The sequence below is a fragment of the Dermacentor albipictus genome, chromosome 1, assembly GCF_038994185.2.
Source record: "Dermacentor albipictus isolate Rhodes 1998 colony chromosome 1, USDA_Dalb.pri_finalv2, whole genome shotgun sequence".
NCBI lineage: Eukaryota > Metazoa > Arthropoda > Arachnida > Ixodida > Ixodidae > Dermacentor > Dermacentor albipictus.
The window spans coordinates 274,842,722-274,869,658 of NC_091821.1; the positions used below are offsets into that span (position 1 = coordinate 274,842,722).

The 26,937-nt window shown below is 46.1% G+C and overlaps 1 protein-coding gene across 1 annotated transcript in view; it reads left to right on the forward strand.

The window, feature by feature from the left end:
- Ide (Insulin degrading metalloproteinase) overlaps positions 1-26,937 on the forward strand; it is a 316,112-nt gene that overhangs the window by 106,831 nt on the left and 182,344 nt on the right. The window contains exons 11-12 of the mRNA XM_065440616.1: positions 3,446-3,618; positions 25,776-25,879. Coding sequence (XP_065296688.1) covers positions 3,446-3,618; positions 25,776-25,879 — 277 coding nt within the window. The remainder of the gene's footprint in view (positions 1-3,445; positions 3,619-25,775; positions 25,880-26,937) is intronic.

Genomic DNA, 26,937 nt, shown 5'->3' on the forward strand with positions numbered 1-26,937 from the left:
TGTTACTACTGGGACGGCGGTTCCTGGAGATGAAACTGGGCGCCACTACAAGCTGGGGGATGAGGCACAGGACGCTACCTCCATCCCCACAATGTTTGACTGTTGTTTATAACAGACACGTTTGATGATGGCTATTTAACTTTGGGTACTGGCTGTCCAAGTTAATTGTTGTCAAGAATGAATAAATAATGGACTTTATGCAAACTGTAATCACTGTATGCTGATGGGTATTGTTCATACTAGTCACGAGTATCCTTTTATTTTATTTTTTCAGTTAACACAAATACTAATTGAAGCAGTCTGTGCTGGACACGTGACAGAATAAGCGGGGTAGGGGAAAAGAAAAAAAGAAGTGAAAAAGGAATAAATGATAGATAACACCACTCTTTTCAAAATTGTCTTTTAATATACCATAAGAACCTGCGTATAATACGAACCCGCATATAGTAAGGCGAAATTTTTGGGATGCGAAATGGAAAAAAAAAAAAAAGAAACTTTTAACCGCGTGTAATACGAGTCAGGAAAACTCAAGGAAAACATTTATTTAAATTGCACTCTGCACTTCAGTCGCTGTCTTCCTCAGCTGCGCTTTCTTCGGATAGTTCTTTGTCGGACATATCTTCCCCGAAGTACTCATCCTCTGTGCCATCAAGCGCATTCGAGATGCCGCACTTTTTGAATGCGCGACGCTGGTGTTCCTCTGGTATGCTGGCCCATGTGTCCACAATCCACTTGCATAGCACGGCTGGCGAAGCCTGCTTCAGCTGCCCAGTCGGCGTCACTGCAGGCTCACTTGAGCGCATCCAATCTGCGTAACACCTCTTGACCGCGTCCTTGAACGGCTTGTTCACGCAAACATCTAAAGGCTGCAGCTAAGACGTCATCCCAACCGGGATAACGACAAGTTCAGTGCCGGATTCACGCAACAGCCTCTTCACTGAGTCGGCCAAATGGCAACGAAATGCGTCCAGCACGAGGATGGACAGGAATGACAACAGTGCGACGGACCGCCTACACCAGACGGACTTTATCCACCACCGCATTTTTTGGCACCTGCTCACCTTTAGGCACTGTCTTGCACTTGGTATAGGGCGGAAGCTTGCGTCCGTCTGCTGTGCACGACATGACAGTAAATCGCATTTTCTCGTTGCCAGTGGACCGGACATAAACTTGTTTAGAGCCCTTTTCGTGCACGGTGAGGGGCTCTGGCATCTCCAGATAAACCGGCGTTTGGTCAGAATTGCTGATTTGCCCTAGCTGGAAGTTCTTGGACTTGTGCAGCGAAATAACATGGTGCTGTAAAGCCACAAGCAGTTTTTCGAACGATTCGGGCAGCTTTTACGAAATCGAAGTTTGGCCGCGTAAGGAAAAACCAGCGCGGCACGTGTAGCGATAGATGCAGTGCTTGCTCGCTTTGAAGGCGGAGCTCGGTAGCCCTTTTTCTCTTGCAAGCTCCTTAGCTTTTGCCTGTATAAGCTTCACGCTCACAGCTAGACGCACAGCTCGCTGTTGGCGTACGAGCTCCGTCAGGGCGAGTTCTATTTCCGGGAATCTCCCACTCTTCGGGCTGTGAAAGCTTCTTCGCGTTCCGCTGCACGCGAAAAAGCACTTCCTTCCGTCAACCGCGTCTGCGAATGCTGCCCTCGTTGACGCCAAACTGCCTCCCGGCTGCACTGTTGCCCATGTCCTGTGCGGCTAAAATAACCTTTCTCTTGAAAGCAGCAGAGTACTGTTTTCGTGGTCCAGACGTCTTGGACCTTCAATGCGGAATAAAAAAGATGCACGTCGCGAAGTGGGGTTGGCACATATGCTGCCAAGATGCGCATGCAACAATAAAGAAACGATGCTGTAGTCATGCAGCAATAACGGAACCAAGCCGTAGCCACGCAGCAATAAGGAAGCCAAGCCGTAGCCATGCAGCAATAATGAAGCCAAGCCATAGCCACGCAGCAATAATGAAGCCAAGCTATAGCCACGCAGCAATAATGAAACCAAAACTTCTAGCCCAAATTTCTTACTGAAATTTTCGTTCGGATCCGCATATAGTATAAGGCGAAAATTTGGGATGCTGATAATAAGAAAAAAACCTAGTTACTTGTCATGCGCATGCACATTACGTCAAGTTTTTGACGGCTGAGGGGTGGTGTTTTTGTAGCTGGTCATCTTCACCCTCCTGTTGTGCACTTCGTCCCAGAAATACATATCTTTATCAATCTTTTGTTTGTCGTGTATCAGGTTGATTCTTTTGGCTTGTTCTATCTCAGCCTATGCGCTGTTCCAGAGCAGACTGTGTTTTCTTAACGGTGATTTAGAATAATCATTCTTAATGAAAATATTCGAGCCCTTCACTTTGCTTGCATTTTACAGTATGTTCTTTTTTTCCTTGAAGTCTTGCATGTGTACTATTACAGGCCGCTTTCCCACCTGCTTACCAAGTCAATGAATATGCCCAACAGATTCGCATTTAACCTCAAGTTTGTCGTGAAAAATACCCTTCACAACCTTGATCTTCAGTTCCTCATCCGAATCTATGAAGGTCCCAGGTATACCATGAAAAATTAAATTAGAACATCTGCTATGGTCTTCGAGGTCTGTTAGCTTTTTAGTTTGAAAAGACATCATGTGTTCAAACGATTGCAATGTGACTTGCAATTGATCAGTATTTTCATGCTGCACTAAGCGCTCAGATGCCATATTTTCCACAGTATGCCTAAAGTTGTGCATCTGTTCTTTCAGTTCAGCAAAATTAGTTTTTATTTCTATCGTCATGTTATGATCAGAAAATTACAAATAAAAAACAACTCTGAGATACTATTTGAAATGGTCCCTTGTGATGAGCATGTCGGTTCAGAAGCCATCTAGGTCTGACAGCACACATAATCATAAGTGTCGAAATTTATTTATGTAGTCGAGGTGACTTTGCAGAACGAAGTAGTTGTCAATAGTAAAACAGTTCACTGCTTCAAAGAAATGTTGTGGAACTAGCATGCAACATACCTTAAATGCAAAGAATAGTGAAAGAAGTTGGAGTTTTCTTCCTTAGCAAAGCCATGCTTAATGGTAGAAAAATGCCATGTGCTAGACGTCATTCCTATGGCAGTTGAATGATTGCAGTGCAAGATTTCCCTTTAATGATTTTTGTATGAAAGGCTATGGTTGAATGCATCTGTGTGCGAGATGAGCGGTTCCAAGGCATTGCAAAAAAGCAATGAATGCCAGATTCCTTATAATGGAACCACTTTTGTTTTAATGAATTGCGCATACCGACTGGTATTTCAGAAAATTCGTTATTTGTTTGTGTACAGTGTAAGCATTTTCACATTGTGATGTGTCTTTTAGCCTGTACAGTTATTTCATGATGCAAATGTTTACAGATTGCATTGTTAGTGTTCTGACCCCCTTTATGAATTGTAATATGTCTGTTCCATCCCTATTTTTGTGCCAGAACACACAGACGACATAGTTCAGCTGGTGTTCCAGTACCTGAATATGCTGCGCACTGAAGGCCCCCAGCATTGGATTTTCCAGGAGCTGCAAGAGCTGTGGCGCATTGCTTTCCGCTTCAAGGGTAAAGACACGCCACAGAGCTATGTACGGGACTTGGCTGGCATGCTTCATGTGAGTATAACCATGCATATAACTGCATGTGATGTGCACTACAAAGCCTAAAACTAATTAAGAGCATTTCATTTAAGTCTTTTGTCAGGTGTATGTACCTTCTAGTGCTCCTTAAGGCGAACAGTACAACCAAGGGGCTGAAGAAAGCCTAGCATATATTAAGATGTGAACACATGTGAACACTTGTGAACACATATAAACATGTTACAGTTCGACACTACCTCGTGGCAACTGTCATGTTTTGCAAGTGTCTAAAACGAAAACAGGCAATGAATGATACAGCAGAATTAAATAATAGAGCACCAACAGCCTACATGTTGTTTGCTAGCCATGGTTTTCTAAAGCAGTATACCATTTGGTTTTGTCTTGCACCAGTAACATGCTTTAAGGGTATGAATTTTTACAAAATAGCCACAATCAAAGTCTGAGGTACACAAAATGTTGAGCAAGCTATTAATAAAAAGCACTTGTTCCAAAAATTCTGGTCTCTGGGCTTTACTTATACTGTGGGCGAAATGCGAAAACACCCGTGTACTTAGATTTAGGTGCACGTTAAAGAACCCCAGGTGGTCGAAATTTCCGGAGTCCTCCACTACGGCGTGCCTCATAATCAGAAAGTGGTTTTGGCACGTAAAACCCCTAATATTATTATTATTATTACTTTTACTGTGCACAAAGAGAGGATTACTCATCCTGAAACATAAGCACGATGGAAGCAACACCAGGTGCCCAGGCCTGTTTTTCCTGGCTTTGCCCCTGGAATAGCTAAGTTTATATGCTTGTGGCACATATGGCAAAATTCCATTTAAGAGGGGATGCGGGGATCAAATAGTGAAAATCTAAAAAAAAAAAAAATGTCAGTATCTGCAACGCCTAATCTATGTTGTATCAAAATGGTTTGGCTGAAAACGAACTAAAAGGGCCTGAAAAAAAAATTGATTTATCAGTGTGCAGGGTGAGAGAACAGCTTTAAATCGTGTAAAATCACCGCGCGGAGCCCTAGCTCGTCTTTCCCACCACCGAACGCCGCCATCTTGGTATCCTTCGAAAGCTCGGAGGTTTTGCCATTCCGTTTCTGAATTCTTCGGTCATCGCCATCTTGTAATAAACACACAAACACAAAAGAAGCTCGGGTCTGCTAGAGGTGGTCATACGGGCCCAGCAATGAAAGCGGGCCTCTAATTGGTTTCCATGCTTAAAGGCGTCTCGCCAGTAGTTGCTGCTGCGGCAGCGGGCAAGCTGGCAACCGCAACGGACCGCAGTTGTCTGCTTTGCAAACCACGTCGGCGTCTTTCTTCATTTGACACTCGTAGAATTCGCATTTCTGAAAGCTCCCAGGTCAGTGATGGATCGTTGCTCATTCAAAAAGAAATTTTCGACGAAGCACGCCTTCGGAAAACGGAAGTGCAAGCCTCCTACGGCGAGAAAAAGATGGCAGCCAACGGGAGAAGCGGAGCACCCGACTGAACCTGCAGATAACATGCCGCGTTACTTGCACCATGTGATTCCAGCAGCGAAGCTGACAATTGCCCTGTGTCATTGACACTGATAGCCAAGCCACCGGAAGACGTGTCAACGGAGGCTCTCGCACTTGCCGTGCGAGTCAGCAAACGAGATCGCGTCATTGGAGGCGATGCGGGTCGAAGGTAACCATCACCGGCGCAGACTGCGTACCCTGTTTCCGATGCATCATGTGACAAGGACACGCAGCCTGCGAGTGAGCCCCAACCGTTGACGAGCTACAGTATGGTGACTCAAGGTTCACCAGACGAATCGTCACCCGAACGGTGCACGATTCAGATGTGCCTCGAGCCGCGTTTTGTGTCAGTGGTGACGGCAGAAGCACAGGCATGCAGCGTTTGCGACTCCCTTTGCGCAGTACCCGCAACTGAGCATAAGTTCAGTATGATGGACCAGCAAGGCGAAGAACAAATTTCAGCTCTTTGTGACAGTGAGTTCATTATTGTGCAGGTTTCCGTGATGAACTCTTTGATCGCTAAAACTCTGTGCCCAAGATGCCAACAGGGTTCTATGGGTGTACACTGCGATACTAGGCTCTGTCTCGCAGTGAAAATGGTGCTGTCATGCGCTACTTCTGGCCCTATTGAGTCCCAGTGGTCCTCTCGAAGGAAGGAAAGTGCAAGGGTGTTTGATGTGAACAGAGCAGACAGCTCTGAACGATTTCTGGGCCACAATGAATGTGTCTCATTGTGGTTTACACCACAAAACATTTCAGGGCCATTTGAAGGGGCTGTTCAAGCCTGCTGCAGAGGAGGCTTCAAACATCTTTATGAATGCTGTAGCTGCTGTAAAGGTGTACAGCGAGATGGAGGTTGGCTTCACTAAAAGTGTGACCATTGTTTATTATGGCATTTGGCTCATGCATGGTCATGGCTCCCACATTGGGGTTGGATGCATAACAGAATTCCACACAGGGCTTGTGCTGGACAGTGTTCTGTCAAACTTCTGCCTTGGGTGTAGCCTGGACCCAGTAGAGAGTGACCCCACATACTTTCAGTGGAGGCAGCAACATCACTGTCAAAAAAACACTGAAGTTGGCTCGGGGCGAATGGAAGTGGAGGCCGCATTGCAGCTTTTTGGCCGTTCATTGGCCAAGAACGACCTGCGATATACTGCAGTCGTCTCTGATGGAGACAGCGTGTTTTCCAGGCGTTGCGAGAGTAGCAGCCATATGGGCTTATAGCAGTCGCAAAAGAAGACTGCATAAACCATGTGTAAAAAAGAATGGCCACTGGCCTTCACTCCATTGTGAGCAAGGCCAAGAAAGGGGAACCACTGGGTGGCAAAGGTGGGCTCACACAACAATTAATGAAAAAGCTCACCAACTACTATAACCTGTCTATCAGCAAGAACACTAACGATGTTGCTGTAATGCAGAAAGCTGTCATGGCCACTTATAATCATGTGACATCTACCGACAGTGACCCCACCATGAGCTGTGCCCTGGTGGGGAGAGCTGTGCCCTGAGCAGAGAGCAGCAGAAGTGAACGCATACTTGCCAACCCTCCCGATTTCCCCGGGAGTCTCCCAATTTTTTGCTGAACTTTCCGGTTGTACGATCACTGGCCTATATCTCCCAAAAAGTGGTCTCTGTTCGCGCAACAATGGTTTTTGCGAAAGCAGCACAGTGGAATCTACAGCCACATCGTAATTGTCAGCATCACCAACAACGGCTGCACTCGCTCCATCGATATCATCGACTTAGCAGCCGACTACGGTGCCTAGTAAGCCGACCAAAGTCAGAGCCAATGTAGCTCTTGCATTTGATGTATGCCTTCCTCCATGGCGCATCTTGTTGCTGCTGCTTGTATGATTAGTGTTGGCTAGGCCGTGTGTGTGTGGTGCGTCGTGGAAAGTTACAATCCTCGTGTGCTTGATGCCATGGTGCTATCAAAGCCCATGAAAAGGTATTTGCAGAAGTTTTTGCGATTCTATACCTCTGAATTTCTGTGCTTTTTGACATGAAAAAAAGCAGAACATTTTGCATTTTGTACAACTTGTGGATGTGATGTCAACGTGTCTCACGGTGGCAAAGGCGACTGGAAACTGCATGTTTCCACGGCAAAGCATCAAAGCTATGTTAGCACCGCTGAGCAACAAGACAAGATAGTGAACTTTCTCCGGAAGAACTGCGACGACAGTGTCATACGTGTGGAGTGCCTGTTTAGTGTCGGCAACCACTTTGGGCCTCTACTACGAAAAATGTTTCCGAAATGCAATGAGGCGAAGCGTTCTGGTTGTGGACACAACTCTAAGACGTAACTCTGGAGAATGTGGAGTTCGCCAACCTGAAATTTATTTCACAGGCATCTCTCGAATCTTTGTTTCTTTATTCAGAGTTTCTCTCAGCTGCTGCTCCAAGATTCCAATGAATCTGCTGAAGACGCTTTAGATGCTCTCGAAGCTGAGTTTGCCACAGAGGCGTAGTCTTCAAGAGGACATTCTGAATGAAGAAAGATGGGATGTGCAGTGGTCATAGTTGGCAAAATGAAAAACACTGATGGAAAACTTGTTTCACCGAGTTGCTAAGGTGATGCTCGATTACCCGTGATACTGCATAGCAAGGCAGAGTGTGAGAGGATTTTTAGCGCGGCGTGAAAAACTAGGACTGAATTCTGCTTGTCAATGTGTAACACAACCCTCCAACATCTGCTGCTAGTGAAGGGCCGTCAGTCTGGACCATGTTTTGAGCAAAGCTACTCTGACCGACAAATGTTTGAAGTGAGCAAAGTCTGCTACTGCAAGGTCTGTGCAAAAGGACTCATCGAATACTGCCTGAAAGTTTGAACGAACCCCCCTCCCCCTTGTTGTTGGCGCGAATAAGAAGTCTCCCTATTTTTGATCTCGCCAGTTTGGCAGGTATGCGTACGTCACCTGGCCCTGCATGCGTTATTTCATGGAATCAAACTCTCGTTAATTTGGACGCATTTGGCAACACCAGTTAATTCGCACAGCTCTTGGAGCTTGGCAAGTGCAGAGCAACGCAAAAGAGCAGAAACGGTGCTAGCGTCCAGCCGAAACGTGGAGTTTGCATTACCATATTCATCAGCGGAAATCGTGCATGAACGACATGAATGCCGTTATGCTTCTTGCATATTTGTGCCTTTATGCACTGAAAGCATGCCCACAGATACACCACTGGTGGTGGCTTTGCTAGGTGCACTCAGGAAGGAGTCGGCCATCCACTGTAGATTTCTGCGTCGCCGCTCGTGCTTCTCTGCTTCATTCACATTTTCGGAATGAAATAAGCAACACCCGTCACATGTATAGGGGCCGAAGCTTCAAAGCATATCAAAAAACAATCTGCCTTTTTCACAGCGCAACTGCGCATGTGCCCTGCCCTAGCAGATTAGTCGCGAAACGTTTTGGAAGGGTAGCGTGTGTGGCTGCGCGGTGCCATATCGGAGAGAAAGTTCCCTGGGGGGGGGGGGGGGAAACCCACCCGCTTGGACGTGCGCTGCTGCAAACACTTGTGCTTTGTGCCACGTTGAAACTCCACTGGTAGCTCGACGTCAGTGTGGTTGGGAAAGCATGCATAGCCTAAGACAGCAACTCCACTTTAAAACAGTCGCCGGGGCTTCGTCCGGACCACTAAGTGGGCCAGACTGGACTGTGACCCATATTGTTGCCGCGTCTCATTGATGGCTAACAAATTTAACGAGAAACTCGTGTGTTTTATTTGCATGGCACATAAAAACGTCACATTGCAGACGAAGTCTTCTTTCAGCGTCGACCCTCACTTGCTGTTGGTGGCGGTGTGTGCCTCACTTCATGTGGTCGTTTAAGGCACGGTAACACTGGTCGATGTGAGACTGACAAGACGCTCATGCCAACGATTGGCCAACTATTCAGCTTATTGTGTCACTGAGACCATTTTATCATACCAGGCTGAAAACGACGTACATGATGAGTCGTGAGTTGTCGTGCTGTGGTGGGCTTTCTTGTCGACCTCACCAAAAAAGTGGTGTTCTTTGGCCATCCCTGGCCCTTGCGCAAAAAGCCCCATAGATCTGCAGCCGATAAAATCGGCGTGCCACCCAACGTTTAACCGAACCCTGCAAGATTGGCTGTTGAACCAGAAACACAATAGCCACAGTGCCTTCGGTTGTATATGTAATTAATTGTGCTCAAATTGTGTCAAACATGCAGATGAAGTTGAAATGCACAAGCTTCAACCCTTTTAAGCCATGCACATGTGAGACAATGTTGATCCTGTTCAGCTAAAGTTAGGCCTGGTGCCGTCGAGTTCATGCAGCCACTACCGGCGGACCTCAAGTGAAATGTCAGCAGTTAGGATGAAGGAAACTGCTCTTATAGTTCCGTTCTGACCTTAGTGATTCAAAATCAACTACCCTTCACTTCTCACAGTGCATACACAATAAGCGCCAAGTGATGACACGGCACTGTGCCAACATTTGTTCGTCGCCATACCCGTAGGCTGCCTGTCGCATTCACTGCATAGAGGGGTGGATCTGTGCGTGTTGTTGTGCTGGCACATTTCTCAATTCGAGAGAAATGTGCCACATGGGAAACAATAAATGGGCGCATTTCATATAGCAGCATAAACAACCATCTCGCTCACTTATACCAACTCTGTCAGCGATGGCATCTGCGCTTTCGGGAGAGAACAACACGGCCTATACAGTCGAACACGGATATATCGAACCCACATATATCGAATTATTGTCTGTATCGAACTCGTAAATTATCCCCTTGAAAATTCTGTGTAAAAGTATAGAAATTCATACGTTTATATCGAACGATATTTTTACTCGCCATTGGATATATAGAACGCCGCGCGATCTCTGCACTTGCTGCACCCGCGTGCTCCGCGCCTCCCCCGAAAGGCTCGGAAAATGTGAGAGCGAGAGGGAGGGAGGCTCAGACGGTACTCCCGCTGCGCACGCTCTCCGACTTGCAGCAACACCCTGCTTGCGGAACTGCTTTTATTTTTCTCTCTCCCAATGTCTCTCATCCTTCCCCCGCGTAACCATAGTGATCGGCTCGGAAAAGGTAGCCAGGAACGAAGGCGGCGGTGGCCTCCTCCTTTTGCCTTTTTTTTTTCCTGTTGCTTTTTCACGAGTTTTGCTCAGCCAACCACAGCTCGTGCCTTTCGTACGTCGCTGTCGCCCTCGGAGGTGGCCATCGCGAGCGCTTTGTTGGCGGTGGCTGCGCACGTGAATTCTTGTGTTTTGTGCGCGTTCTTGTATTTCGTGTTCATTATTGTTTTGCGTGCGTCTCACGACACGTGTGACTGGATCGTGGTGAGCTGACGCGAAAGCAATGGCCGCAGCAAGCACAAGCAGCGTCAAGAAGCGCAAGAACCTGGACTTTGCGACAAAGCTGAAAGCCATTCAGCGTGTTGAGGCGGGCGAGAAAAGTGCGACGGTGGCAGACGACTTCGGGATTCCTCGGAGCACTCTAAGCACCTTGTTAAAAAACAAGGCGGACATAAAGTCGAAAGTGGCGGAGTTACGAACGTCGGGAGCTTGTCGTGTGCGCGCTCCTGCCCACGAGAAAGTTGAAAAGGCCCTCTATGCGTGGTTTTTAGAGGTGCGGGCTAAGAACATTCCGGTGGATGGCCCAATGCTAATGGCTAAAGCCAAATGGTTTGCCGCTGCACTCGGTGATGACAACTTCGCCGACAACACAGGGTGGTTGCAGAGGTTTAAGAACTGCCATAAGATAGTTGGCAAAACCATTTCTGGGGAAAGCGGAGCCGTCATCAGCCAGGATATCCAGCAGTGGATTTCGAAGGAATGGCTGGAAATTTGCGCGAAGTTTTCATCCGCGGAAATCTTCAACGCCGACGAGACCGGGTTGTTTTGGCAGATGCTGCCCAGCAAGACGCTCGACGTCCGGGGCAGCACGTGTTACGGGGGCAAGATGATTCTGCTCGCTGCTAACATGGATGGCTCTCAAAAGCTCCAGCCCTTTGTGATTGGCAAGGCAAGGGCACCGCACTGCTTCAAAAACTGTAAGCAGCTCCCCGTTCGCTACGCCTTCAATAAGAAGGCGTGGATGACGCGTCAGCTGTTCACAGAATGGCTGCAAGCGTGGGACGCCGAAGTGGGCAAATCGGGGCGTCATGCTTGCCTCCTCGTCGATAACTGCTCGGCCCATCACACCACCTGCAAGCTCGAAAACATCGCGCTCAAGTTTCTGCCGGCGAACACGACAGCAAAGTTGCAGCCGCTCGACCAGGGCATCATTAAGTCGTTCAAAGTCGGCTACAGGAGGCGACTCATTGATAGGCTTTTGGTGAACCTCCGCATGGGCACCGAGCTTAAGGTTGACCTGCTGGGGGCCATTCAAATGATGACCGGCGCCTGGAGAGACGTGAAGCAGGATACTGTGGCCAACTGCTTCCGGAAGGCAGGCCTCGTGACAGCCAAACTTCCTGAAACCTGCGAAGACGGCGACGGCGACAACGAGTGCATGGATGACGCGTTTCGCGAGTTGTCGTCCCTTTTCCCGGCTGCCGTTCCAGCAGAAGTGTCTGCTGACGATTATGTGAACGTTGACAGCAATATTCAGGCTGTTGCGAGCCTCGCCGACGAGGATATTGTAGCTGCAGTCGGAGGGACCCAGGCTGACAGCTCGAGTGGCGACGAAGATCGTCCGGACGAGGGCGCGGCTACACGCTCGTACTCCGCCGCTGAAGTGGCGGCAGCATTCAGCTTGATCCGCCGTTGTTGCGGCGACATGGAAGGAACCGGGCTTTCTCACCTGAACAGCCTCGATAAGATCGAGGTTGGCGTCTTTAATTTCATTTGCAAGGCGAAGAAGCAGACCAACATAAGCGATTTTTTTTCACGCAAATAAAGCATTACGTTGCGTCGTGTGTGCGGAAATAGTTGTCGTTCTTGAATGCGCCGATCGGTAGGTCATCGTCCGCCACAGGTAGAGTCTCTGCGCCTGTATTTTTTATATCGAATTTTTGATATATCGAATTAATTCGCGATCCCCTTCGAGTTCGATATATCCGTGTTCGACTGTATATGAGTGCTTATGCGGGCACAGTTTTCCTTGATATTGCTTATAGCATGTGCAAACTGTAAGTATGATGAAGCTAAAGAAAAGCGGGGATCAGTAATAAATTAACAGCCCGTAATATGTGTATCTGGATCTCAGTTGCTGTTGTTCAAGTGGTTTGGCCGCTCATATTGACTTGTCTCGGAGTGGAACAACATGGCTCATATGCGCAGATATGTACGTCCCTCGATGTTTTGGCACTGTTTCATGTCTGCGGTGGGCAGCTTTTCCGCAATATTTGACGCTAACAACGATCTGTGGCTGTAGATGTAGATGTAAACAAGTGCACCGCTTTGGTAAATCCGACGTGGAAGGCTGCGCTTGAAGGCTTCTTGAATATGCGAAATGTCTAAAGAATGTGTAATATGTATACAAAAAGCTACCAAGTGAAGAAATCGGCGACAACAAACTCCAAGACAGCCGCATCGGCAGATGGAACTCAGTGTGCCTTTGTCGGCCGCACTGTTTGCACAACAGCGCACTCAGACCTGCTCACCCACTAGTCGGTGAGTGCTACATCACTTCCAGGGATGACATGCTTCCCCGGAGAAGCCATTAACCCTTTGATGGTCAATGACGTAAATACACGGCGCTGCGAACAAGTCCAAAACGGTCGATGCCGTATATTTATGGTGGTGTCTGTACGTTTAAAAACCGCACGAATTTTCTAATTTTTTCTTTCCTGGCATGTTCTGCCGCTATGTGGGAATACAGGGAATTTTTTTCTCGTACCTCCCTATCTTTGTTCTCGTTGCATGGTTTGTTTTAGAGCCAGTTTGCTCTGGCGTGTCTATATACTACCGCTCGCACATTGGCATGCGCGCACGTGGGCGGCAGTTTGGGTTTTGTTCCGCAGGCGGTTTCAGCTTCTTTTGCTCACAAAACTGATGGCTATCTCGTTACTAATCGCTTAAAGGGCAGCCGCCTGTTTCTTGCTGGTTTAGTGCTCACAGGGGTGAGCATAGGAAGGATGCCACTATACATGCGTTTCCTTTTCTTTTCTTCTTTTGGGACACTCGTGTTATCTAATTGCCACTGGTTGTCGATAAGACGAAGATTAGCGAAAGTTTGTCACACGTTTTGCTTTTTTGACGTGCACACAACCAGACAGTTTTATTGAGTGCGCTCACATATGCAGTTCCATTGCACTATGGATGCAAATATTACTGTGAGAGCAGAAACATTACAGACTTGCGAAATATTCTTGTGTGCACATATTCTAAGCCTTACACTATAATAATGCATCAAATTTTCCATTCTTATAAGTTTATTTCATTTTTTTTATTGTTGTTATTCATGGATAAAGAGTACATATATATCAACGCAGAATATTTTTTTCTCACTTTACAGTCACCCTAGAAAAATTATATGGTATGTTTTTTTTTTGAAATATTGCCCTCAGAAGAATTCTAATCTGCAATAAAGAAAATAGACCCTGGGCGGTTGCATACGGTGAAAAAAATCGACCCTGAAAGGGATAACTATTTGCCATTCACAAAACGCACAACCCACGCGCACTCAACATGATTGTAGGTACACAACCGGTGAAAGCCCGGGCACCCTTCCAAAATGTTTCCAGTGACGTGTGGCAGAGAGCAGCACAGGAAAACGAAAAAGGCGGATTGTTGTGTGGTAGGGTGCTCACATACCTACAAAAATTTGCTGGCAAAGCTCTTCTACTCACTTCCCACAAGACCTTTGTGGGAGTAATGGCATCAATGGATTGTCGCCACTCTGCGGGAAAATTCTTTTTCTCGCACTTTCTTTCTATCATCTCGGTGTTTGTTACACTTGATGTATACATGGTTAAGCGATGAAGTTGATCATGATGTACTCGTGTTTTGGTTCGGTTTGTCTGCCGTGCAGCTTTCGGGTTAAAGGCATTCCATTTAGGTTCTGAAAGCTGCTTGTCGCTTCTACCGTTGGCCACTTCTTTTTATTTGTTTATTTAAGGATACCTTACAGGCCCCTAGAGGCATTGTGTAAGGGGGGGAGAGTATACTCAGATTATACAATAATTAGAATACATATGTGAATATATATACAAAAAATACAGTGTAAGAAATGCGCTAACATGCTGTAATGTGGTGTTAAAAATTCTACAAAAGACAAACCGAATGCTTTTGAATGCGAGAGGTCAGTGAACAAGAAATTTCCACGAAGTGAAATATAACCAATAAAATTACAGAGCGAGCGGGACACTATTTGGCTGTAATAAAACAGTATTTAAGGGGTAGTAGCACAATAATAATGGGAAACTCGAGAAAAAACAACACGTTAGGTTATGCAGAGCTTGAAACATGCGTTGCTAGAAGGTGCCGGAATTTTTCCTGGTCACTCTCATACGCGATGGCGTTAGGAAGATTGTTCCAAAGGTGAATGGCTCTTGGAAGAGTGGAGTAGTTAAGTGAATTAGTCTTTCCATAGATGCGCATGAAATTGCACTGATTGTACAGCCGGTGTGACCTGTAATGAGGACTTTCAAGAGGCAGGACTGATGGTGCTGTATCATGAACATATTTATGACATGTTGCTCTAGGTTATTAATGTGTTGCTCTAGATAGAGTGCACGAGTGCGTCACATTGTATGATAAACGGCTGGGGATTGCAAGCACAGATTTTGTTGGTTTTGCGCAGCCCGTTAAATCGTTCACCAGCTGTCATGTAGTTCATGTTATTGGATCTATTTTATGCATTTCTTCATAATAATTGTAGCTACAGTCAAACCCACTTATAACAGTATTCAAGTGCCACGAAAACTCCATAGTTATAACCAATAATTGTTATAGCCGGGTTGCATGAAAACAAAATAAGGGGATGGCAGAGCTGATGTGAGGAAACTATAATAGTAGGGAGGTCAGTGCCCCTCCCCAGCACCTTTCTCCATCCAGCTGCTGATTGTGTTCACTCGTTTAACTGCTTCTTGGGAGCTCCGAGCACGTGTAACAAGCCGCGGCTGTCGGCGTTAAAGAATGGTACTGCTATAACAACTGGTTCTATAACGGGTGGCACGTGATATGTGAGTACGGCCAAGGCATCGCTTTGGTATCCCCGAAAGGGGCCTTCTAGAAATTGCGAGAAAGGAGAAATCGTACCTACAAAGATCAACCATCGTTGCTGCAAAGGGTTCTTGTCTGCTACTGCTTCTGAGCGTGCTTTCGAAAGCACAAGCTAGGTGGCCGCTTCGCATATAGCCTTTATTCTTGTGTTTACCTCTGTTCATAACACCACGTTGGTCACGTGCCTTTATAACTGCATTGTCATCCCTGATTGCATTGATAGTGACCACAGTTTCGTCCACAGCGGTTGCGACAAACAGTAGATGGTTATAGATCGGCGTGTTTACAGGCCAGCGGCCCCAGTGGGTGAGCGGAGACGCCACTACGCATGTGCGGTACATTGGGAGGGGCAGTGTTTTTATGTAGTAAGCCGCTTGCTTGTTGGTATCCTCTCCCCAGCGGAGTGCATGCAGCAGACCAGCGTTTTTGCAAAACAAACATGGCGACCACCCGCACAAACAGCAGCATGTCGTCAGCGTTGTCTTCAAACGCGGTGCTGACTCGCCTGCAGGTGAAGAAGCCTTGGAGCTGGTTCACCACTGAAGAGGACCTCTGTATCCTGCGAGTGGTTTCAGCAACAAGGCCAGTTGGCGACTATTTGAAGTGGATGATGGAGAACCAGAAGCTAGTGTACAGATCTTTTCACAGTAACTCGAACCTTGTTCAACAGGCGGTGCAGCAAAGCACTGCGCTCGACCAAGCGAGGGATCGCTGAGATAAACTTCTTCCTTTCGTGCGGTGCTCCGTTTCCATCTCCGCTGGCCCGTAAACCCACTCAGCTAGTACTCTCTAGTATTGTATTGACTCGGTGCATGCGTCAGCCACGTGCCTTCAGAACAGCATGGTTGCTGTCCATGATTGCGTAGATAGTGGCTGCAGTTTTGTCCGCAGCTGTTGTGGTAAACAGTCGTGTCATTTTGACGCGATGCACAGTTTTGGAGGATGAAGAGCGCTGGCTGCATCGTGATGGACGGGCGATCTGTTGGTGACCACCAACTCACAAATAATCGGGATGTGTGCACAGTAGTGAAAAGCTTGTCTTAGATGAAGATGAGGGCAGTGGCCACATTGCAAAGGAAGTTGTGAGGCCTTCGCAACTGTGAGTGCTAATCAGTCATGAGTTGATGAAAATTGCAGCTTCCGCACTGCTTTTCTACAAAACAGAAACGGGATCTGCTGATTCAGTCAGCAAAAAAAGCATGTTGACGTAGTAAGCATTTGTTTTTCTTCATTCCCACAGTAATTCGACATTCGGTGAATTCAGACATTCGTTTCAGTCCAGTGAAATCCGAATTAACAAGGTTTTATTGTATAACAAAGTTGAAGAAGGAGTGGCACTTCAATAAATTAATTTGTTTTGTTTCAATGGTTGTTGGCCCTCATGGCCAACATTGGCTGCCAGGAAGGGGGGTTGGTAATGCTGCTAGTAACCACTGGGTAAGCTGATGCAAAAACTTTCTGTGCAGAAGTTTGCATTGTTTTCTGCCATGTCTTTGTCAGTGAAGTGACTACTTTTTCTAATGCAACTGTGCACACTAATCCATCTTTGCCATTGTCATGCGCACACAAATAGCGGTGTAACAGGTCTTGCAGCAATGATGAAGCAGTATATTCCCCTAGACACCTTGCAAGCAGACTACAGCAACTTGGACGTCACCATTTTTCTGAATGCCTCTGAATGGTTTATTTTCTGGGTGAGACAAGAATTCGTGGCCAGTTATCGTGGGTGACCAAGACAATTAAGCGGTCAGATGTCAGTGGTCAGACCACGGTTAAATTTCTTCAGCATGTGGAGGTCATGATGAGTGGGAACCCTGAAGAGCCGATTGTGGCCATTGATGATCAGCGTCAGGTGGCAGAATAAAAAAAAAACAAGCTTCATGTGCATGATTTTGTTAGGCACTACTCCTAAGTTATGGATTTGCTTGAGCCCACAGTGCCTGTGGCACACAAGAACGTCTGGTTGCGAACATCACCGATCATGTCACCCTCTATAGGGCGCCCTAGTTATTAGTGGCTATAAACTTGTACGCCTTTATATATGGTGAATGTCACTGAGAGAAAGACTAACAAACAGCCACGCAATGATAAAAACTTGCTGAAGCCTGCTATTGTGGAAGCGCTGCCTAACATCACTACGCACTATCTGATCAGAGTGTATAGATATTATCAAAGCTGATTTCAGCCAGTAATTGAGGTTGAAGATGGTTTTATTTAAAAGTCTTATAGAAAAGCAGCAAAAGAGACACTGAAAAATATTTGGAACTAATATATCGAAACTTGTCAAAAATATCGGTGATATTCATGAAGTTGTCATTATGTCCTGCAATACCTCGCGTATGCGGTACTTGCAGGTGAGTGCAAGACCTGCATAAAAGATTTGTAGTGCACCCACTGTATAACATGGCACCTGCCATTGTGGCTTAGTGGCTACGGCATTGTGCTGCTAAGCACGAGATTGCAGAATCAAATCCCAGCCACTGCCAGCTGCATTTCAATGGGGGAGAAATGCGAAACGCTTGCGTACCGTGCTTTGGGCACACATTAAAGAACCGCAGTTGGTCAAAATTAATTAGTCCCTCACTATGCCTCATAATGATATTATGATTTTGCCACATAAAACCCCAAAGTTAAATAGTTATTAAGTATAACATGGCCCTGCAAATGTGAGCTTAGTTCACTGCAGTGGGATAGGTGAAATACGTTGGCATGTTCCTGTGCTTGCATCACGAATGTATTATTGACTACTAAAATGTGAAAGCACCAACGGTGAGCGGCCTTGACTTTAGGAGTTATAGGGATGGTACTCCTGTGCCAATTGCACCATTTTGATACAAAATCAAATTCCTGCACTATGCTGCACCATAATGGCTTTGGCATCTGTGCTTCAGCTGTGGCCACGAACAGCAACTAGATTTGTTCTTCAAAAAGGAGTGCAGCCGTTCACATTCCATATACCCCACAACGGCGCCTCTCGCACAGTTTCCCGAAATTTTCACACTTACAGTACTGGAATTATCGGTGCTTCCAGTAAATAGCTGACATGCGCAAGGCTGTCATTGTTGCGGCCAGAACTGCCGGGGCGGCTGTATTTAGAGTGTACTAGAATACAGTTTACTGGGCTGAGCGGCGTAGCGCTCCCTACCTGAGGTGCAAAAAAGAAAAATGTAGGCCAAGGACACTGTGAGTGAACTAGCTATGAGGAAGGTGCGCGCTGCAGCGAGTTCAGCGGGCTGGCGTCTCTGTCCTTGTGGCCGATTGTGGCTCTCTGGATCTGCAGTGATATATGGTGACCCAGAAATTATGTTACTGCGTCGATGGGACCGCATAATTTGAGAACATTTTCCTCTATCGTTACGAGTGCCGGTGCAGGAATATATATGCATAGACTCGTGTAAGGGCTGCACGCCCAACTTGGCAGCTCAAAATTTGTGGAAAAAAATTTCCCGTGGAGAAGCAATCGCATTGGTGCCCCGAAGCTGCGTGCACGATTTTCGCATACTGCGTACTTCCACATGCCACTACTAGATAGCTGTTGCTATCTAGTAGCAACATATAGTATCTAGAGCAGGGATGAAAGTACTGCACCAAATGTACCATCTTGTGCCAAACCACCGAGCTGCGCCAACTTGCACCAGAACCCTGACTTCAAATTAAGTCACTAAATAATGCGGGGTGTTCGTGTTCAGTGGCAACCACACAGCCATTTGTTGGCTAGCATTTAGTCCTGGAAGCCAAGCTAAAGCAATCCGTTTTAGTGTCAGTGTCTGAAGTGTGGGCTTGTTTATCTGCGCATTGTAATTTGGCCGCAGGAAAATGAAAATCCTTTGTGCTATGCAATGCATTAGGAATGTTTTATATAAGCTTTATGTGTTTGCGTAACATGCAGATCAATTAAAGAAGATTTGAACTGACACTCTTTTCTATAGGGCAGTTGGGAAAGAAAGACATGCTATTAGCTTAATGAAGTCGTACGGTCTGTCATTATACATTTTAGGGCTCGTTTGTATGCCCTATTGGTAAATCTGCATCGAATAATGACAGACACCGTGCGTGTAACATTAAGATATATTTCACACGTTTACCACGTCCGGTTACCAGGATGGTAGTGCCAAGCTGACAATTAAGCGATTTGCTTTCATTTAGCTTTTTGACCAGAAATATCCAATGGCAAACATAATCGTCGCTCAAATTTGCACTCCAGGTACTGTATATTCTGCACAACCACACCATGCAAGATCGGACTTTTGCAGCCGCAAAACTTAAACTGGGGATATAAAGTTGTTTTTAGTCTGCCGTAGCAGCCGAATGGCGGTTGTAGAGGGTCGGAGAATACACATACAACAGAAATTGCGTTCGCAGCATTGATGATCATGACACGACTTCTGCAGATTGAGTTCGATGATTTTAAGAAACCATTATTTGGCATTCCAAATAAAATATGAGTCGCTGCTTTTCCTTGACTTCACGTTGCAGCCCTAATAATCGAGCTTGTGCAAAATATTTGCAACACTGATCGGAAAGCCACTGAACTCTTTTCACTTTGTTCTTTTCATAAATGTCAGAGTTCTTTTTCTCTCACGAAGTTATGTGGAATACTGGCAAATATGCAATGACCAACAAAATAACTTCGCATTTATTCTGTAGTGCTCTGCTATACCAACTGAATGTAACCAAAACTAAAACAAAAAACTGATGGCATGTTTTTTGCTTTATTTTTTACTTATTACTTATGTTTTTACTTATGCTTTACTTGTGTTTTTTACTTATTACTTTTTTACTTTATTTGCTTATGTTATTTTTTACGCGAACGGCATTCCCTTTATGTTGATACTATTTGTTGATCATGGTTGTCACAGTCATTATTTCTTGTTCATTGTGCACAATTATGCCTAATTAGCTAACTTTATAATCTTACCTAATCGAAGAGATGTCTATGAAAAAAAAATTGACTGGCCATCCCGACCCTGCGAAAGGGGATGTCCAGTGAGGCTGTTGAAAATCAGCACAACTGCTGAGGGGGAGGAGGGGCGTATGCAATGCTTTATTGCTTTAGAATAACGGTAATACTGGGAAGTAATGGGAGTAACGGTAATTTTGATAGTGTGTTGCCACTGGTCGTATTGCTGTTGCTTTTTCCCTTTGCCGCTCCGCGCATTCACACTGCTTCACGGGAGTCCTAACTGTGCATTGCCTAACCATAGCCGTGCTGCAACAACAATATAATCAGTTGCGAGGCTGGTTCTTTTATATAAGAAAGGCTAGCGACGTCACTCGTCACGTCACAAGCTTCTGTTGCCGCTGTGTAAAATTTACTAATCTTTACAGTAATCTTTGCTAGGAAACGTATGCAGAGTGCGCTGTGTGCTTTGCATTATCAGGAGTGCCTTATCAACAATCATGTAGTTCGGATGCTTGTGGTATAGTTGTTATTTATTGAAATGAATGCTGTTCTGTATGTTGCATGCAAGATTCCAAAGAATGTGTGCACTTTTCACTTCACTATGGTGAGTGCTTGAATCCTGCTTCACCTCTGCCATGGGTTGGCTTCGTATTGCACTACGTCTGGATCAGCCCACATTTTTGCCCACGGACACTGACAGAAAAAATGCCGACCGACGGGAAGCTAACAGCTTCACTTTAAAAGGTGTTGAGGATGTTAAAACATGAGTGATAAGTGGATTTAAAACAACCTAGAATTTTCATTATCCAATATCCTTGTCTGATGAGTGTCGTAATTAACGTCAGCTAATAAACTTAAATATTAGTTACTTGTGCAAACCAAAAATAAGAAAACTCTTGACTTGCATAAACAAGTCTATCAAGATACGAGTGCTGTTTGCGTAAATCCCTTGGTTATCTTTTTTTTTTTTTTTGCCACTACCTACCGGACATGTCCGATATGTAATTTAATAGTGGTTTCCAAGGAATGCATATGGGTTTCCTTTGTTGGGGGTATGACATTTTTCCCTTGAGTGAACTTTCCTCCACTGTGCGGGCTTCTGCAGAACTGATTCGCCATAGCCTAATGGTGTTCTGCAAAGTCCAAGTGAAGAATGTCTTTTCTTGATTTGTCTGTATTTCACTCACGTTGAGCTGTACCAAGCATGCCCCGAAACGCATATCTTCTGCTCCAAAATGAACAATTTCTTCTCCAAACCTGCTCCAAAGTGCCAAATTTGCTGCTCCCAGAGCCGCTACAAATCTCCCTTTGCCACTTCCATCTCTGCTGGCAAAGTCGGTGCATTAAACACCAGTTTTTGTGCACTTACTGTATATACCTTGTGTTAATGAATCGTGAATGGGGTGAGTTGGTAAGGTGTCATAATAAACAAAAGAATGCTAACGGAACAGGGACACAAAGAAAAGGCGGATGACACCAGCGCACCTTGACTAGTTTTTTATTGAAAGAAATACAGAATATATATAGTCGTGATAGGTAAATAACATGGTCACATGATAACTTATTTTACCACATGGTAACAATAATTAAAACATATTTAAAGAACATGAGAAGTGGTTTTAAGAATGCAAGCTCTTTATCACAGTGAAACTGATGCCTGACCAACACATGTGATGCCTTTTCTTTTGATGTGAGATGCCTGATGTGAGATGCTGACAGGTTCCTGTACTGTGATAAAATAGCATTCTTGGTAGTGTGTAAAGAATGTCGTCACTCGTATACGCCACTGAGTCTTGCGCTATTCAAGCGAAATTGAAGGTATCTCCACAAGTGGCAATCTGAGAATATGGTACGTACACCTTTTTTAGCCATTTGTGTAATAGTCTCATATTTCTGGGCTCCAAATTATTCAATATTTTTGGCGGTTGGGGACTGTACGTGCAAATGTGCAAAACTGTAGGCAGAGACCCGAAGAACAGTTAAGCAAGTATAGTACGGTGAAGCATGTCGCTAAACTTTTTTCCATGCATAGTACAGCAATCGTGTACAAGATACTCTTTACATGTGGCAAAACTTATGTGGGCCAAACTAGTCGATGCATTTACAGGTGCCTAAGGGAGCACAAATATTCATCAACAACATCCACTCATTTCCATTTGGCAGCACACTGCAGTGCTGCAGCTGTGATCCTGATTTTCATAACCATTGTGGCTAGGCATCGTAATCAGATATTGCACATCATTATCAAGGTATTTGATATCAAAAGATCAGTGTTGTCCAAATAAAAAAAAAAGGTGCAACATGTGTTAGCCAGGCATCAATTTTTCTTGTGACAAAGAGTTTGCATTCTTGACAACCACTTATCATGTTCCCTGAATTGTCCATAACCATTGTTAACCTTAGACACACCTCAGTGTGACAGTCATCGTGACAGTCATTGTGCTTGCAGGCAAAGGCTCACTGCAAGACCGATTGAGTATATGCGCCCGCTATACTAAGCTAACCGGGTAGTGGGCCACAACGCATGAGAACGAGAAGTTGCTGGAGCAGAGGCCCCATATAACCAACTTATTGCGGGCCTGTGAGCATCTGCTGGGGCGAACAAGCACTCGGGAGAGAACTCTGGTTTAGAGGATGGGAGGCTGATCAGGGCGTGTTGTGGGGACATGCTCTCATGTGGTGACTTGACGCCGCATGGGAGAAGCCATGTTTGAGCAGGAAAGCATCTCCAGTGCACAAGATTTGTCTGCCATGTTGTCATTGGGGCAAGGGTTCCTGGAGATGGAGCTCGTCAAATGGCCATCGCAATGTGCTGGGTGATGAGGCAAGATAAGGCTCTTCGATCCCCTTACATGATCAGTAAACCTTCATTATGAATTAAAAAAAGGTTCGCTAATGCATTCAGTTTCGGTTAAAATGAAATATTAAATACTACATGGGTTTCTATGGGGTTTTCACGGGGAACTACGATTAGTACTTCAATATACTGATTTGTTTGTTATGAAAATGAGCTGGGCAGTGATGCCACCCTGAACTTCCCAAACTGACTTGCCACGACATCATAATTTTGACAGCATCTAATTATTGTTTTTTTTTTCCAGTAAAGGAGGACTGTATTGTATTCTAAAAGAACCAGAAAGTCAACCTAGCAATATTTTAGACCTCTTCCTGCACCAAAATGGCCCAAATGCGAGAAAATACTCGAATTCATGATGTCGCAATGACATACAGGTGCAGAGGTTTTGGTTTAAAGGCTTTTCCTTTATTTTTTACAATAATAAACAACTTTTTCTCACCAGATGAATGAACATATAGTTTAAAAAGAATACTTTACCACTCTAAGCTGATTTGTTTCTGCTCTTTAAAACCTAGACTGCTACTTCAGATAACATGCCTACACCAGCGAAGGTCACACTAAATGCACAGTGAAATTGAAAGTACAGCTTTGTTGGCAGTGACCTTGCATTGCTTCTGACTGATGGAAACTCAGTGGATGGAAAAGCTTGTGTTGCATAAAGGTACCGTGGAAGCTTTCATCTCTTCAGATGACAAGACTGAAAATTCATATACTTTGGCCCTTGAGCAGTGATTATGCAAAGCTTTTGGTGTTCAAGTCCACACCTTGAAAGAAATTGGTGCTACTGGGCTATATTGACCTTCTTTCTATGTTTCCTTTGCCCCCACACAAGTCACTACCTAGAGAGCAGGAGCGATTCCTCCGGGCTCTACAGGTCAATACATTCCCCCACCCAACCAGGAATCACCTCATAGACCCTACAAAATTCTCTCCGCAATGCCGCTTCTGCGCAGAGCCCGGGTCCCTCACGCACATAGTAGGAGGTTGCAGAGCGGCACCATTACATCATCCGAACCCTTACCCCACTAACGAGCTTTGGGAGAGAGCCTTGGCCAGCTCCGACCTCGAGGATCAGCAACAGCTGATTGCGAGGGCCCAGGACGCGGCCCGAGCTCAAGGCCTTCTGGACTGAGGACGCCTCTCCTTAGCTGCTTCACCTAATAAAAATGTTTATTCTCTTGCCGTCCAAGCGTCCCACTGCACAATATATGTATTCAGACTTCGTCAGGGTACACTTAATAAGTGATTGTGGTGCAGGTTCGTCTTGCTACTGTTTCAAACAGGTCCCTGAGGTAGAACCCCAGAGGGCCCAATCGAGGGCAAAGGCGTTTGTTCCAAGAAGCACACAAAACATTTAATGTAACCAGCATGAAAGAATATAGAACAAACACTCACTGAAATATTGACAGCAAAATGCCTTAGCAGTAACATGCAAAGGATAGTAATGACACAATGCAAGAACAAGTGTCCTATACACTCAATGCAGCAGCAGTTTGACATTGACTGGTAGCAGCGAAGCGATGAAGGAAGAGGTGTTTGTCTCGCCCAAAATGTCGATGGGACTGAGTGATGAGTTGGTGACCAGAACGCAGCAGCGCCGGCTTGCAACGGGAATGCTAGCGCCTTGGCGGCATTTTCAGGTGGAGGCTGTGGCACAATAGGGTGTTCAGGCCAGGCAGCTGTGCACAAAGCTCAGGCTTGTAGCTCGACTGCACCCACTCTGCTTACGGGCACAGATATCTGCAGGCTTCAGGCAGGAGTCCATGGCATGGTGGAGCTGCGACGCATAGGAACTGGCTGGCAGGAGGCCTTGGTCTGACGACATCCTGGTGGCGCAGTTCCAGAACTCGATGGCCTGTCTTCGTCTCCCGGTCCAGTGGCCGACCTCCGCCTTGCGTTGCTTCCTGGAACTCCCTTTCTTCTGCCAGCGCACCTCGCTTTTCTTTCACTCTGGCCCATTTGTCTCTTCCAGATTGGTGACCCTCGGAGCCCCATGTTCACCAGCGATTTGCCCCTGGGAGCTCCATGGGTTCTCTCCATTGGATCACTTTCCTGTTATTTTATTTTATTGCGCTGCACGTTCTCGTGCTTGGCACTCTTAGACGTCGTCGTCTTTCACCTAGCATGGTATTCACACCCACGCACGCATTGTTGTCTTCTTTTCATCTCTAACCACGCACTGCCTCGAGCACTACACACATCACAGGGATCAGTACCTAAAACAACAAAGTGACAACAGCACAATAAGTGTGTAGGGCAGAGAAATTGATGCCATGTATTGCAAGACTAGACCCACCTGCAGCCCATTGCATCCTCTTCCTCTTCATTAAGCCTATGTTGAGCTGAAAGCAACAAGTTGGTCGTATGTGCCTGTCTACAGAGGCTCCAAGAGACTGTGCTGCAAGTCTGACTTTTATCCATAGATTTCGTTTAGTTCACACTGGGAATTGGGATGCAAAATTTTTGCGGACACTGCATTCAATGTCTGCATTTCTTCATCTCGTGAGTGCATAATCAATCCTGCAATGTCAGCATTTTCAATGTTTGAAGCTCTGAAGAGTTATGAAATTTAAACTGTCTATATGTGCAGCAGAGTACACTGATTGCACGATCTGCCCAGCACTCCTTTTTGGGGTGTTGTCTGCTTCACATGCCATAGATAAAATTCCTGCCACTGGTAGCACTGTTTTCGATGTGGTCCAGCACACCCTGGCAGCCACAAAATCCTTTTGGTCGTTTATAGTTTTTTTGCAGTTCTGATCAGTTTCACTTTCTTTTTCAGCTTTTTCCATTCCAAGATGTTCTTGCTGGGCCATATTTATTAGAAGAATATCGACCAGATTTGATTAAAGATCTACTGCATTACCTGAGGCCTGACAATGTACGGTGAGTGCTGACTGTCAGTTTTCTTCCCCCCTCTTTGGAATCTTAACTCTGTGGGGTCTCAAATGTGCCCTTAGGACAAAGGAATGGCAATACAGTATGCAAACAATCACGAGGGCATTTATTGTGCCTTTCATACACCAATGCCAGCTAGCTGAATTGCAACCAATGGAACATGTCAATTGGCGCTGACAAATCAAGCAAGTCCGACCGACCCACCACGACAGGATTTCAAGCGAGTACATTCGCCCCATGCCAGGCACCAACGCCTAATTGTTCATGTGTACAGTGTGGGGTCTGATGTGGGATTCTCACACCATACTCTTGGGACAAAGGAACGACAACACAGTAGTGCAAACAATCACAAGGGCATTTATTGCACCTTTCATAGATCAATGCCTGCTAGCCGAGTTGCTATCCACAAAACATGCCGATGGGCTCGCGACAAATCTAGAAGTCCGACTCACCGCGACCGGATACCGAGCGAATGTGTTCGCCCCCTGCTATATCCCAACGCCTGGTCGTTCGCGTGTATAGTCACGCGAATCGTGGCGCGTTCGAAGGCGGCCACGCGAGGCGGTCTCGCAGAAGCATGGGTCGGCGCGCACGCGGGAGACGTTCCCGCCGTGCGCCGACCCACCGGGAAAGAGGGTCGCTGCACGTGCGGCGCGGCACGTCCGTCCCGCTTGCTGTCTCGAACCCAAGAGAGAGCGCCTTGTCTTTCCCGAACCCAAGTAACCGCGCAGCGGCGCGACGCTCGTGCCATCTCTCGCACCACGCTTGTACCCCTCCGACGCCGCGGCCCACGCGGCGCCGCCGCACGAAGACGGGGCTATGCGGGAAAACAAGATATCAGGGGAGGCGCGAGGGTCGCGCATCCCCACATCCCCCAACCTTAAATCACTTCTTATTCCGGCGAAACATGTGACACGGTCTAACATTAACCCGTGCTTCGCGAACAAGATAGTGCAACAGTGGTCGCGCCGAAGAAATGTCCACACGCTGTCCATAGCATGCGAGCCGATATTGTCCTTGGGTACACCACTGGCGTCCGCCGGTCA